The sequence below is a fragment of the Pteropus alecto genome, unplaced genomic scaffold (genome assembly GCF_000325575.1).
Source record: "Pteropus alecto unplaced genomic scaffold, ASM32557v1 scaffold40, whole genome shotgun sequence".
NCBI classification, from domain to species: domain Eukaryota; kingdom Metazoa; phylum Chordata; class Mammalia; order Chiroptera; family Pteropodidae; genus Pteropus; species Pteropus alecto.
In genome coordinates this window covers 20,824,387-20,838,786 of record NW_006431919.1, presented here as the reverse complement: position 1 = coordinate 20,838,786, position 14,400 = coordinate 20,824,387, and the positions used below count along the sequence as shown (strand labels likewise).

Here is a 14,400-nt window from a genome sequence, read left to right as displayed (position 1 = left end):
GTCCCCTTTCGTCTTGGTCAGTGGGACTTTCCTCCGTGGGGGTCTCGCCGTTCTGCAGCTCTGCACTGGTTCCGTCTCAGGCAGTTAGGTAACACGTCCAGCTAATCAGTTCCCGGGGTCGGTAACAGTGGCCACAAAGGACACCAGTGGGGCCTCCAACTTCACCAGATTGTGAAGTCGGGGTGCTTCCCAGCACACGGGGTACATGCTGAAAGGGTTTGATTGTAATAGTTTAAACCCCAGCTGACTTAGAAAAAATAAAACTGCTATAGTCCACCTTTTTGACTCCAGGCTATTAGTGTTTAGAATAAATAGTGAGTTAAAGCGAGTTGACTTGTTAAAGATTTAATAGTGAACAGGGGAGGGTTCTCGTGTGCTCGTGGCAACAGGTGTGCAGGTGTGTGTGCAAAGGGCCCGGGTGGCTTGTGGCGGGGCAGGGCGGAGGGCCTCAGACACCTGCACACCAGCCCGGGCACACTGTCATTGAAGGACGTGCCCCGTGTTTCATTTACAGTCTGGCAGGAAAGAAATAGGAAAAATCTCTTACGCAGCTGAAATTCTTTTTTCTTTCCTTTTTTCCCTATCACAGGGGACCGTGATTAGGGTATTTTCCATTCCAGAAGGACAGAAACTCTTTGAGTTCCGGAGAGGAGTTAAGAGGTAAAGTCCACAGACCCCCAGGGTGGGTCTCCAGGCCTCCCTTCGGGCTCCAGTGGGACGTTCCCTGGGACCCAGTGGAGCTGTGTGAACGGAGCATGCGGGAGTGGCAGGCGTTTCAGCCCGGCCAGATGGTCGTGGGAGGTTAAGGGACGTTTCTGTAAAGCAGGCTGGGTTTCGTTTGTCTGTGGTCCGCTGGGACGCGGAGCTGTGGCCAGACGGCCTGGGAGTGCGGAGGGGCTCGCGTGGCCAGGCCCTCCGGGCCGCGCTCCTTTCTCGATGCTCTGAAGTGGCAGGCTGAGGACTTGCGACCTGGTTAGCAGACTCCTGTCCCTGTCCTCTACTCGGACAACCTGTAGCCAATGCCCCATCTCCCCTTTCACCCCAACAAGTGGCTTTGGCTCTTTCTTTAAAAAAACCGTAAGTCGCCGTGTGGCGGTCCCTCCCCATCCGGCTGTCTGCAGGCCTAGCCGGGCTGTTCCTAGCTCTCTCTGCCCATCCTGCTGGGGCGGGGGCGGGCAGCTCTGCCGGTTACTCCTGGACCCTCTGCTGCAGGGCCCTCGCGCCAAATTCCAGGGCCTCTTAAGGCTGTGTGACCTTGCTCAGCAGCACTCGATCTCTAAGGCTCTGGTTCCCAGGCCCCCCACCCCCACTCCTCCCGCTGCTATGTCCTCGTGTTTCTTTCCCATCCCCCTGCTTTCCCTCCACACCTGTCTAGACGGTTCCTCTCTTGCTGCTGCTGCTGCTATGTTTCCTCCTGTGTCTCGTCTCTGCCCGGAACCTCGCCTCGCCCCTCCTAAACCGTGTCGTCTGCCCGCGTGCTGGCATATGCGTCACCCGGGCTGCTTTCCTGAGGCTTCCCATGATTCTCCTGTCCCCTGGACCCTGGGCACGACCGGCCAGGATGAGCCCATCTGCTCACGTGTCTTCCCTTGGTAGAATCACCACCACCCTCCTCCCGCCCTGTTCAGATCGCCCTCAGCCCCAGTTCTCGGCCCCCGCGGGCCTGTCTCCATCTCCAGCGCAGGCTCTTTGAGGACGTGGACATCAGTAGCGCGCCCTGGAACCCTCGGACCACCGTTGCCGATGGGATTGACTCCCTTACGTACCCCCCTCTTTGTGTCCCGTGCCCTGTGGCCGTTCAGAGAGCGGCTGAGCTCTGTCTCCACGCGGGTCTGTGTGTGCTGTGTCCTGGGCGTGGACTGTCGTGTTGGTGAGCTGGCCGGCTCCTGAACCCGTGGTCTGCGCCGGGTGTCCCTCCAGAGGACCGTCCCCCACCGTCCGGCAGGAGTAGTCGTCCCCTCCCGTGCTTCCACAGAGCTTTCCACGTGGCTCGTGGGCTCTCCTTTGCTGGCAGCTAACATGACACCTGCACACACACCTTCCTGTAGAGAGCTGTCCCCACGGTGTCCGGGAGCTCGGTGCAGGCCTGGGACCTGTGAGCTCTCCGCAGACCTGTGACGGGCTTGCGCGTGTTTCTCGGGTCATGAGGAAAGGAGCTTTTCTTTGGTGGCTTTAGGATTTTTACAGAGATTTTTGAGACATTTCGTAAAGACAGCGTGTTGAAAGTTCTATTCTTAAACGTTATCAAGGTTGCCACTTTACTCTGTCGCATGTTAAGGATTGCTTTAATTTAAAGAAAATTGGCTGTTTTTGGCTGTTTAAAGATATATTAAAGAATTTCTCTTACTTGTTACTTTTCAAACATTTTTTTCTCAGAAACGTTTTTGAGACAATGACTAGAGAGGAGTGAGAAAAATGCCAGTAAGAAAGTGTGCCCGTTATGGGGGCTTTTCTTCTCTGTGGCTTTAGGTAAAAGTCCCTCGGGAAGGTTGCTGGTCACCCTCAGCGTTTCTGGGCGGCGGCATAACTCCGACCCCTTCACCTTGTCCCCCAGGTGTGTGAGCATCTGTTCCCTGGCTTTCAGCATGGACGGCATGTTCCTCTCCGCCTCCAGCAACACTGAGACTGTGCACATCTTCAAACTCGAGACCGTGAAAGAAAAGTGAGTTGCGAAGATACATCTGTTTAAAAAGCTGCAGAGCGCTGACTGCGTCAAAGTGTGAGCACGGGCACTGTCCTGCCGTCTCACGTTTCTGCTAACAGAGACCCTGGCGCTGGCTCTAGGATCCGTGTCACCAGATCTAGACTCCGCAGCAGAAGGGGTTTGTCCCGCAGGGTGACCGTCTGCTGTGGGAAGTGTGCTCGGCGTGAGGCGTAGCGTGGGGGTGAAGGTGGCTGCCTTTGGGTGGGCGCAGACGTCCACCTCAGCGCGTGCCGTACACACACAGGCGCGTGTGAGCGGAGTGCCCATTGGAGGGAACACTCATCTCCAGCCCGCCCGTGAGGGCTTCTCGTTTTTAATGCAGTCTAAGTCGTGTTACTGAAAGGGGTATGTGCGGTGAAGGGGTGGTTCCTATGTTTTCTCTTCTTGAGTTTTAAAAAGACATCCCACTAGGATCGATAGTGTTTAGTGTATACTGTCTTACTCAAAGGAGCATTTACAGTAACATACAAATATGTACAAGATGAACAGCAGCGTAAAGGGGCTATAGGAAAATGACTTTGAAATTTGTGCTTTTACGGTTTTTAGAGACTTCCTGTTAAAAAGATCAGGGTTGGATCGTGGATTTGGCCCTATACATCCTCACGTTTGCCACAGATCGTTGGCCGTGACCTCGGGAGGAACATGGCCCTTCCAGGCTCAGACGCTTGAGTGGCCCTCTCCTCCGACCTTCCAGGGACGCATGCTCTAACGTCCCAGGGTCTCGAGAGGTCATGGTTGTCTGCAGCCCTCCAGCTGTCGGGTTTCAGAGCGGGTCCCGGCCTCTGCGCAGGTGGGACGGTTTGTCTCAGTGAGTTTCGTGTCTGGTGACTTCCCTCCTAGACCTCAGGAGGAGCCCACCACCTGGACCGGCTACTTCGGGAAGGTTCTCATGGCTTCCACCAGCTACTTGCCCTCCCAAGTGACAGAAATGTTCAACCAGGGCAGAGCCTTTGCCACAGTCCGCCTGCCTTTCTGTGGCCACAAAAACATCTGCTCTCTAGCCACGTGAGTAGGGGCGGGCAGACTCCCTCCCTTTTGCCCAAGGACACCCAGAGATGGTGGCCAGCGTGGTTCCCTGACACTTCTCCGGGCCCAAGGACAGTCTGCAGAGTGCTCCTGTTTGGCATGAGAACGCGTTGTCCGACGTGGCTGTTTCCTCTGCAGTGTTCTCACGCCAAACATCTCTCTCCTTTGGTTTTCTTGAGAGTGTGTAGAATGTTCGTGAAAAAGTGTCATTAGGTCAAAACCCTGGACATTGTCCAGCCTTACCCCTCGGGCCTGCAGAACCAGCGGTGTCTCATGGTCCCGGGCTCTCTGGGCAGCTGCAGACGCACAGAAGGAATTTGTCTGAAAGTATCTACCCTAAGTAGGCGGAGAACCCTGAAACTGATTGTGTCCCCAACTAGTCTCCTGTGGGCATCTGTGTTTGTTCACATGAAGCACACCTTAGCCTTGATGTCACGGCCTCGGGTAGTGCAGTGGACATGGTCTTTATCCAACCGTACGCAGTGTGTCAAGCACATGAAATGTATTTTGTGCCTGTCGGAGGGTGGAGGGACATCCCCTGGCCGTGCCGGAGGCGAGGCTGCAGGTTTAACGAGGACTGTGAGTGCTGTGGTCCTGGAACGTGGCTGCTGCTCATTCTCCCTAGAATTCAGAAGATTCCCCGGCTGCTGGTTGGGGCCTCTGATGGCTACTTGTACATGTACAACCTGGACCCCCAGGAAGGAGGCGAGTGCACCCTGATGAAACAGCACAAGTAAGTGGACCTCGCCGCCACTGCCGCCCCAGGTGCTCTCCGTGTGACCATCTGCCATCGGGCACCTGCGTGTATGTCCATTCCCTTGAAAGCCAGGGACACAAAGGGACGCATCCAGTGTGGCCGTGCCATTGGGGAGCCATGCTGTCCCAGACAACTTACTGTGGGCACAGAGTCCCGCTCCCCACGCCCCTGCCGGTGTCCTCGTTCAGAGATGGCAGCAGCAGAGGGGGACCCAGGCCCTCCCCTGGGGATCGTCTCATGAGAAAGGGCCGATGCACACGGCGTCGTCACAGTGCGGCGCACGTGTTTTGAGAGCCTCTCACTGAGAGAGATTTTCTCTTTGAAAAGGAGGAATTAATATTTAATTGGAAAGTGCAGTTCAATGTTCTGCTTTTGCTTTTTATTATTATTCAGAAGTTATAACAACGATACTATGATAGTGTTATAATTGGGGTGGAAGTCGGGGGTGATATTTCATATAGCGAATGCTGTTCGTGGTCATCAGACTTAAAAGTGAAGTAAGACTTTCTCACTAGGTATAGCTGCTTTCCATTAGACTGTCCGTGTAAAAGTCCAAGTGAACCCATTCACAGGAATTATTTTCAAGTCACCGTAGGGTTACGAACACATGCGAGTGTCCTGGCAGGTGGCCTTTCTTGCCTTTGTTGCTGCTGGTCTGGCCCTCCAGGTCGCACCGGACCAGCCTCACTGGTCTTGTTTCTCGTCTTTTCCAGGTTGGATGGCAGTGTGGAGACGACCAATGAAATCTTAGACTCCGCCTCTCACGACTGCCCCTTAGTCACTCAGACCTACAGCACGGCTGTAGCCAAAGGTACTCACATGCCTGCATCTCCGACCAGACTTGGTAAGGGCTGTGACACAAACCTGGAAGGTAAATTCTGCCAGCATCTCCCGCCACAGCTCATGCTCAGTGCTTTCCGCCCTTATCACAATTGCCGGCCCGCCGCCTCCTGCTGGCGGGCAGTGACAGCGCAGACAGGGGCAGGCCGTTGTGTACTGGCTATTCAAGGCCTCTCAGGGCCAAATTCATTTTCTTCCTCTTTGATGAAAAGTAGTCATCGTGGCTAAGGCTGCTTTGGGTGGACGTAAATTTTGCTCTGGCTTGCTGCTTCTCAGCTAAAATATGACCCTAAACCTACCACCGTCAAGTGTTTATTTTGAGTCTCTACCCTGTGGCCTGTGTGGTCATTCATTGAATATGCATGGGACACCCCTTGGCGCCGGGGCCCTGTGAGGAGGGAGGGTTGCAGCAGGACCGGCCTGCGTCCAGGGGCCTCCTGCCGCAGAAGCTGGCTGGTGAGCGTACAGATGGGGGAGTCACCGTTACCCTTTGAAATGAGGTGGCCTTTCAGTTCGATGATGCCCCAAGCGTCTGGTGTCCTTAACGTTTGAGCATCCCACATAACCAGTTCGCGAAGTGCTGCCAGTCTTTCTGTTGAGTGAGGGAGATGTATGGCCTGCCCGACAGGAAGCCCCACGTACTTTTCCACGTTTACAAATTTTGGAAAATAAAGTACTTAATCTTGAGCTGCCTAAGGCTGCAGAAAGTTCATTAGAAGAGAGTTGAAAATTGAGTCTCCGTGTGGGCTGCTGTTTATAAACGCCCTCGTGTGCCCAGTCCAGCCTCTGGCCTGGCTGCTGGGCTCTGCTGCTCCACCCCCCAGCCTGAGGTGACGCACTGTCTCTTTGCAGCCTACACAGACGAGCTGGGTGCAGCGGGTGGCACTTGTCTGGAAGACGAAGCCAGCGCCCTGCGGCTGGGGGAGGACAGCGAGCATCCTCCCATGATTCTTCGGACGGACTGAACTTGACCTGTGGACTCTGACCCCAGCGCGGAGAACACTGGCTTGACAGAGGACTTTGTGTTATGCTGCTATGAACTTTAACCAGTTCGGGGAGAGGATGGCAGAGACCGAAAAAGAAAAAAAAAAAAAAGATTGTAGCTGTAGTTTGTCTTCTACTGTTGAGGAGTACGTGGTTTTCACTTCAGTGGCTTTTAATCCTGCTTATGAATTTTAGCTTTCTGTTTATTTTCTCTTTTTGCCAAAATTAACTATTTGGTCAAGCCCTTGAAACCTCCTTGCTTTGCATGCGTTAATGTGCCAAGCCAGCGTAGGACAGCTAGCGGCCACTCGCTGCCCAGTCGTGGTCGTGTGGCTGGACAAGCTGTACGTACGAGAGCGCACGCCGTGCAGAGCGGGGCTGCTTGGGGGGCCGGTTCTGCTGGGGCAGGGCCAGGGACCCCAGGGCCGGGGTGGGCGGCGGCCACGGGGAGGGGTCCTCTCCCCCAGAGCCCCGCCTCGGCCATGTTTTTCGCTTAATTTTGTTAATTAAATTCTTTCCAAATTGGACTATTCTGGGCTTTCTTCCGTGGTGGACTTGTGTTTCTGATCTTAATTTCCATGTGGGATTGGAAGAGAGAGGTTCTTTCTGATGCTAAAACTCTTTCCTTCTGACAGTGAGTGAACTTGAAAGAATGCCTGGCAATGCCGGAGCGAAGGAAGGTGGCCTCATTGGTATAATTAAATTTTCTGGTCTGTCTTTAATCTTTTTTATTTTTTTTTGCGGGGGGGGTGCAGTTTGTAGCTATTTCTATGCCCATATAGCACAGAGTTAAAACGTGATGAGTCCTGAGTTGTCTTCTTCCCTCGAGGCCCCACTGCCTCTGCGGCTCTTCGTGCCTGTGTCGGGCGTGGTAGAGACGGGTGGAGACACGGGAGGGAAGTCGGCCGTGAACACCGCCTTCAAGGGTCGTCTGTGCCTTTTCTGTTTTAATCTTGTGAAACTGTTCGGCAAAGTGCTGCGAGGCGGTGCCTGGCTTTCCTTTTCGTTTTTACAGAATTTAAACCTCAGATACCTCAAACTCTGCATTCCAGACCAACACACACGCAGGTCACGTTTCGAGGGAACGTGAGCGTAGTTAGCGGCATGAAGGACCGTTGTGGATTTTTTGGACTGTGACGGTTAAGGGTAGAGGTGACAAGGCAGAGATACTTCACTGGTCCGCCCTTTTTAGGGCTCTGGACAGCAGGTCAGAGGTAGGTGTCTGTCTCAGGTCACGTTCGTGTCTGGGTCGTAGCCGTTGAGGTGTCGTAAGAGGCAGAGGGGCTTGGTTGAGCTAACCCGACTTTGCAGTCCCCGGCTTCGGGGTCAGTGCGTGCACCTCAGGCTGCGTGTGCGGTGGTGGTTTTAGGGTGAAAGCCCAAGGCAGAGGCACCTCGCGTGAGCGCTGACCGCGGCAGGGGTCTGGACACGGGTCACGCATGGCGGCAGCATCGGTGCTGTGTCCATCAGAGATGAAGGTGGACACACTAAGCTTCCTTCTGAAACCTGCAGCATGTCTGTCAGCGGATCCCTGACGAAACGAGACCCACAGTGACAGATCTGATGAGGATGGGCATCTGCCGAGCACTGAGCACGGCGGCCCTTTGTCCAAGGAGCTGCGAGGGCCTGAGCAGGGCAGTCTACCTGTGTCAGACCTGGAGCACTCTCCACTGTGCCCCTAGAACCAGGCCTTGGACTCTGTTTGGTGGCACATTGTCCAGAGCGAGTGCTTATGGGAATGTGTCAGAGGTGTCCATGACGACACGAGGCCGAAGCTAAGGTTTCCTGGTGACCAAAGAGGACGGCCTTACCTGTGACGTGTTAGACTCCTGCCCTTGGTGCCTGCTCGCCGCCTTTCGCACGTGGGGCGATGTGGGGAGTCGGCTCTCCGTTGCCCGGCTTCTCACGGTCCAGGGCACGTGGTTCCGTCCGTCTGGGCGCGATGGTCCTGGAACGTGGGGGAATCTCGCCCCTCTGTGAGCTCCTGTTTCCTCACCTTTGAGATGGGCAGCGAGGAAAAGACAGGCCGCCCGCCCTCCGTGCCGGACCCTAGGCAGGGGGACCCGAGGGCTCACGGTCGAGAGGAACCGAAGGCGGTCTGTGTTTGCAGGCTGGTCACCGTGGAGGGGCACCCACCCTCCATTTTTCCTTCGCCTGTTTCCTTTGTGCCCGAGGGTCACCGCAGGCCTGAGCTCGGAGGAGGAAATGGGGGCCGATGAGGTGGTCACAGGTGGGACACTTCCTGCTGTGCCAGGGACGCAGACGGGAAGGGGCTCCAGCCGGACCCTACAGAACACGTGTGCTGAACCCCACACTGTACACCAATATTTTTTTTTCATTACGTCGTATTTTTCCAAACTTCAAAAAAAAGAGTCTTCTAGAGGCGAGTAGGAGACCAAACCCGGAAATGGACTTCAGGGACCCACGAGGACTGGGGCCGGCCGGCCGTGTTTTCTGGAGAATGGAGCCCCGATCTGGACTGAACCTGCAGTTAAAGACACCCAGATTCAGGCCCCGATTCTACCACCCGGCGGCCTCGGTCTCCCGGACTGGACAGTGGGCGCGAGCCTGGCCTCGCAGAGCCGCAGGGCGGCGAGCACGTGTGGACTGCGGGTGCCCAGCTCAGTGCCCGGCCTGCGGCGGGCGCCCCTTAAATGTTGAAACAGAAACTGGTTTTGCGAATTAGATGGGTCGTTATTACTCAGTACCGGTTGCTGAACACGAAGCTCGTGAGAACAGTGAACTAATGACAAGTGCAGTTCCCGCTTGAGGTCACGGGCGGCCCCCTCGCGACCCTGCGTTCTAGGAACAGAAGCCGGCCTGGCCGTCCAGTTTGGGGTTGGGGGGACTTGCAGTATGGCAGACTGAGCACTGTCTGCTGCGGCCAGCAGGCTGCGGCCACCAGACATGGCACCTTGTCCCAGAGTGAGTCCCCTTCCGGCCGGGATGGGACACTAGCTCACCCTGAGCAGCTGGCCCGGCCCTGCCAGGGGCCTCCGGAACTTCACAGCTGCAGCTCCCGGCGAGGAGCGAGTCTCGTGCTCTGTCTTCTCACAGGTCATGTGGAGAGCAGAGAGGAGAAAGGATTTCTTCGCCACGGCCAGCAGTGGGCACACACGGAGAAGACCAGCAGTGCGCGGTCACAGCAAGGAAAGCGGAGTCGGTGACCGGAAGCGTGTTCCTGGCTCATTCCGCTGTCCGCCATGGTTCTGTGATGGTGTCGCTGGACGGGAGCCGTGTGTGTTTATGCTCGCTGTTTGTCCCCTATCCTAAACCTCTGTAGACCGTATCTTGCATGCGAGGGGTGACGGGATCCCTTGTGTAAAATGTGTATGTGACACTAGTTAGCACAGCTGAAAATCCAAATACGTTCTTTTACAAGTGTACTTAATTCTCAGACTCAAGATGGGCAGGTGGGGAACTTTGGGTTCGGGTTCTGCAGTGTCACATGTGAAAAGCAAGGGCACTCGAGCCGCTGGCGTGCGTGGGAGAGTCACATGGAGTCCTCTCTGTGAGTAAGTTCTTGTGGACACTACATAACGATAGTTCATTACCAAGTAGGTGGATTTCACTGATGTATGTTTTAGTTCTTACCCGGATCATAACTCTTGGCCCATGTTGTACCTTTTCATTCTGTGGATTTGTGAAGCACAAAAAGAAAATGGACTTTGGGGCGTGGCCAGCCCTTCTTATCTTCCCTGGTATCTGACCAGGAAAGTCTTTTATTTGGAAATATTAAATCTTTTTGAAGCGCGAACTTAAAGGGATTGTTTTGATTCCTCAACCCTGTATTGTTTCCTTTTCTGAGCTGTGATGAGACGACTCCTCACGTTTCCTTGTTAGGTGAGCCGATGTGTGTGTCGTCGGTACGTGTGGGGCGTGTGCGTTTGTGTCTGGCACAGGTAAACGTGCTTCCTGACGACATCTTGTACCCGGCTGTCGGTACGTGTGGGGCGTGTGCGTTTGTGTCTGGCACGGGGGAGCGTGCTTCTCGACTGCCCCCCCTGCCCATCCAGTCTGGGGAGTCCTCCGTTGTGAGCGTTTTGTAACTGCATTAAGAAATTAAAACCTGTATTCTAATTTTTTCTTCATTGATTCGTTGCTTAGTCACAGTCTGTGCTTCTCATTTGTACCATGATTTAAATGCACTGTAATTCTACTTAGGACATTGTTCCGAATATCAGAATCCTGTAGCCAGACTGAAACCTTACAAAGGTTTCATCCAGAACAGATTTTCGTCTTTTGTGAAATAGATAATACACTCCTTTCTGCTAGCATTCTTGGCCTCGTCTGGAAGAGTGTGAAAAGTCTGAGCCCCGCGGGACGAAGGAGGAAGCCAGTGAGCGGTGTCCCCCAGGCAGGTGGTTGGCCCGCTAGGGACAGGCCGGGGACCGGCTGCATGGCTGCTTGCTTCCAGGTTTTGGTTAAAGCATCACTTTAAACGCAGAGCTAGCTTGGCGGCGGCTTTTAGAAACATGTTCTTCTGTGCACAGAGTTGCTTTGTCACAAATTTCTCTCTAGGTCGGAGAATTCGTTCCTTAATTTCACAAGCTGAGACATGTCCGTTTTGTGTCCTGCTTGATAAGATACGCAGTGGTAGTAGCAGGGGAGCTGCTGACCGGAGCCAGTCGCAGCCTGAGTCGCATCCCTACCCTGAGACCTCAGAGCAACTGTCTCATGGCGCCCGTGTGTCTCGAAGCCACTGTCCTGGTTGAGGGGACACTGAGCAGCACTTCCGTCTTCAGGGGAACCCACGAGACTCCGTAAACCTTTCCAGGTGTTGACTTTGGTTCCAGGCCAAGAGCGTGTGAAGTAGAGAGCGGCCTAAATTCCGACCATCTTCTGAAACGATGCCCTTGGGACTCACGGCTCGAGCCAGCTTCGCAGAGAGCCCCAGACAGCCCTTCGGTTCAATGAGGTTTTACAAAGCAGCCCCTGGAAGTTACTCCCCACCTGCCCTTGCTGTACCTGTGGCGATGGGGACAGTGACTGGGGGGCTTTAGAATGGAGCTCTCGTGTCGTTCACGTGAGTTCCGTGTTGCTGCTGGTCGCCGGCTCTCCTTGGGCTTGTCCTTGCTCATCCTGTGGCCTCGGGAAGAAATGCCAGGGCACGATCCATTGTCACTAGCTAGATCCTGAGGGAACGGGGTTTTGGAGGTCATGACCTCTTGAAGGGCAGGTGGGACTGAGGCAGCGGAGGAATGCTGCTGGGCACTGCCTGGGGCAGGGCGCACGGCGGGGCCCTGTCACCGCTGGGGTGCTTTCTGACGGGACAGTTCCTCACCGCCATTCCGTCGGGAGATGGGCGGGGCCACGAGAGGTGCATTATGTCGTCATGAACTTGGTGGGTTTTGAACTCGGCTGTCTCTACCCCGTTCTTAGCATTTACTGGTCCCTCCAGCTCACTCCATGACGCTCGCTCCCTCTGCCTGTGACAGCAGCCCGAGGTGTCCTATTGTTCTATGATCCACTGCTCTTTCCTAAATAAAAGTGAAAATACATTTGAAAATACGAAAGCCTCATTCGGTCGACAGGCGTTAGTTGCAGGCCCCCCCTGGGAATCCTGCGGGGTAGGTTCTCCTTACGGGTGGACGGTTGTCAGACCTGGACGGGAGACGACACCACCTCTGTGGTCCCTGCCCTCAGCCCTCGGACCAGGAGCCGTGGCTCTGCGGGGGCCAGAGGGGCGCCTTCAGCTGGCCCCCTTCTCAGCCACCAGCCTGTGCGGGCATCTGTGGGGCCGGCTGGGGTGACGTCCTTGGGGCTGAGCAGCCCAGGAGCTTGGCCAGTGCGCTCATTAGAACAACTCCCAGGAGGAAAATGCACAAGGTGACCGGGAGGGCGACAAGAGGGAAGCGGAAACCTCATGTGCCGTCTCCGTGTGTAAACCGTCCCCGTGTTTCCCAGACCCTCCCTGCCCTGGGCACTCGAGGTGCCGTGTGTCCCTCCTTTGTCTCCGCAGCCGTCTCCACACGAGAGTCCCCTCCCTCCTGGCACCCCTTACACCGCAGCGGTCGGCTCCCCAGTCACGCTGTCCCCTGTGTGGGCCTCTTGGGAGAACCCTGATCCCATTCACAGGGCTGCACCCTCCTGACCCAAGCCCCTCCCAGACGCCCCTCCTGGTACTGTGCCCTTGGGGGTTAGGGCTTGTGGAATGACGCAGACACTGTCCATGGCAGTGTGGCTCGTGCCTGTGTTCAGGGTTGGGGATGTTGTCGCTGGGCTCTCGGTGGCCAACGGCAGGCGCCTCCCCCGTCTCGGTCGCTTTGCAGGGCGATTGCTCCCTGCCGTCCAGTCCCGCCTCAGCCTCGTGAGGGTCCCTCCCTCTGACCATCCCTGCTGCAGTTTCCTCGAATACAAGATAATTTGTTTACGATCCATAAATATTCGGTAGATTCCGTGAATAGATGAAGGGAATTAAAAGGCCTTTTGTTGACTGTGGCAGTCACAGTCACATGCTCCCAGGGGATGTGTTCAGAGTATGCCAGCTAAATACATTTTTCAGAAAATTTCTGAATCTGCCACATAGAACTGTACAAACTCAATTTGCCTGTACACTCTGGGCAGTTTGCGTTTCTTGTTGCCTGTGAAGCCTGATGGTGTCCGGTGCTCTCTTCTGACCCGGGTCCTTTGCTTTGTTGGGACACAGACAGGACCCTGGCAAGCCGCACTTTCTATTTGGGGTGCCACCTTTGTCACTTTGGAAATAGGAGGACACCAGGTCTCCACATGTCCCCTCCCATGCCCTTTGGTCTCGCCATTTAAATAACCAGATAAGTCTCTGGCCACGCCACCCTGAGCAAGCCCGATCCCGTCTGGTCTCGGAAGCTAAGCAGGGTCGGGCCTGGTTAGTACTTGGATGGGAGACCACCTAGGAAGACCCGGTGCTGTAGGCGTAAAAAGTAAAAAATAAGGGATTGTAAGCTGACAAGGTCCTTGGAAGGGTTGCCTCGCCTGAAAATTTTAATTAATTAATTAAATGCCAGCCAGATCGCCAGGGACCACATCCGATTCCAGTCTCTTCGCGGCATTTCCGTATTCACGCCTGCCGTGTTCACGCCTGTTGGCCGGCTCCTGTGAGTACACACCCAGGGAGGCCCGGCTCTGACCCCGCCTCGCCTGTGCCCCTAAACTTTCTGAGCCCAGGACCCCTGCACAGGGAGGAAATAGTTAAGTAAATGGTGACTCCGATTACGTTTTTATCCTACTGGCCACCAGCCATCACTCAGGGAGACTAAGCACCCAACGCAAGTCGCTGGAGGTGGCCCACGGCCCCGCCCGCAGCTCCCCAGTCGCAAATCCTCCCTCCTCCCGGCCGCATCCTGTTTCTCCTGTAAATGACGTCCCCGCAGGAAAGCCGAGTCTCGCTACGCCCAGATAGATAGGTGAACGCCAGAAAGGGGCCGGAAAGTCCAGCGTGGCCCCGGTCGCTTGCGAGGATGGACTCCGGGCCAGCCCCGAGCGCCCCACACGGAGGCGGAGTGAGGAATCTGCAGCCAACCTGACTGTCTACATGGGAACCCAAGGAAAGCCACGGGGACGCGTTAGGACCCGTGAGTAGAGAGCGCTCAGGTGTCCGGTTAGGCAGGGGACCCTCGCAAACCAGTAGCCCCTACGCACCAGCAGCACTGAGTCAGACAGCTCAGCAGAGAGGAAAAGCCACCACGACAGCAGCCAGACATTGCAGCAGGGACAAAGACAACGCTGACTGACCGACTGAGTGAAATGAGCAGGATTTGCACGACGAGGGCCTGCAGCGTCTGGAGCTGCCCAAGAAATACTCGTTGAATGAATCAGTAACTATAAATGTTCTTTCAGAGGGATAGAAAAGAAATAAGAATAATTAAAAGAGAACATTTAGCAAACGGATATATTGGTGAGTGTAAAGACATACTGACTGTTAAAAATAAAACAGTAATAAAGACTTGTCTGGGACGGTTAAAATGATGCTTAATAACACCACACCTCGGGGCCTCGGGGCCGCAGGAGACCATATGGAAACGGGAAAAAAAGTCAAGCATCAATTAGAAGAAATGCTACGGTTATTCCTCTCCTCGAGGCCAGGTTGGTCGCTCCAGCCCTTCACGCT

General features: G+C 55.1%; 1 protein-coding gene and 1 pseudogene across 3 annotated transcripts in view; both read left to right on the top strand.

Annotated features, from left to right (window-relative positions):
- The window catches only part of WIPI2 (WD repeat domain, phosphoinositide interacting 2), a 28,781-nt gene extending 18,713 nt beyond the window's left edge, over positions 1–10,068 (top strand). Inside the window, exons 7-12 of one of the 3 annotated variants that reach the window (XM_025043136.1) lie at positions 590–660; positions 2,555–2,662; positions 3,545–3,709; positions 4,356–4,463; positions 5,201–5,358; positions 6,180–10,068. In XM_025043136.1, coding sequence (XP_024898904.1) covers positions 590–660; positions 2,555–2,662; positions 3,545–3,709; positions 4,356–4,463; positions 5,201–5,358; positions 6,180–6,292 — 723 coding nt within the window. In that variant the 3' untranslated portion in view covers positions 6,293–10,068. The remainder of the gene's footprint in view (positions 1–589; positions 661–2,554; positions 2,663–3,544; positions 3,710–4,355; positions 4,464–5,200; positions 5,359–6,179) is intronic. The other 2 variants (XM_025043138.1, XM_025043137.1) reach the window with 2 other exon arrangements.
- Positions 10,069–13,088: 3,020 nt separating this feature from the next.
- Positions 13,089–13,207, top strand: LOC112475366 (annotated as a pseudogene).
- Positions 13,208–14,400: the final 1,193 nt, after the last annotated feature.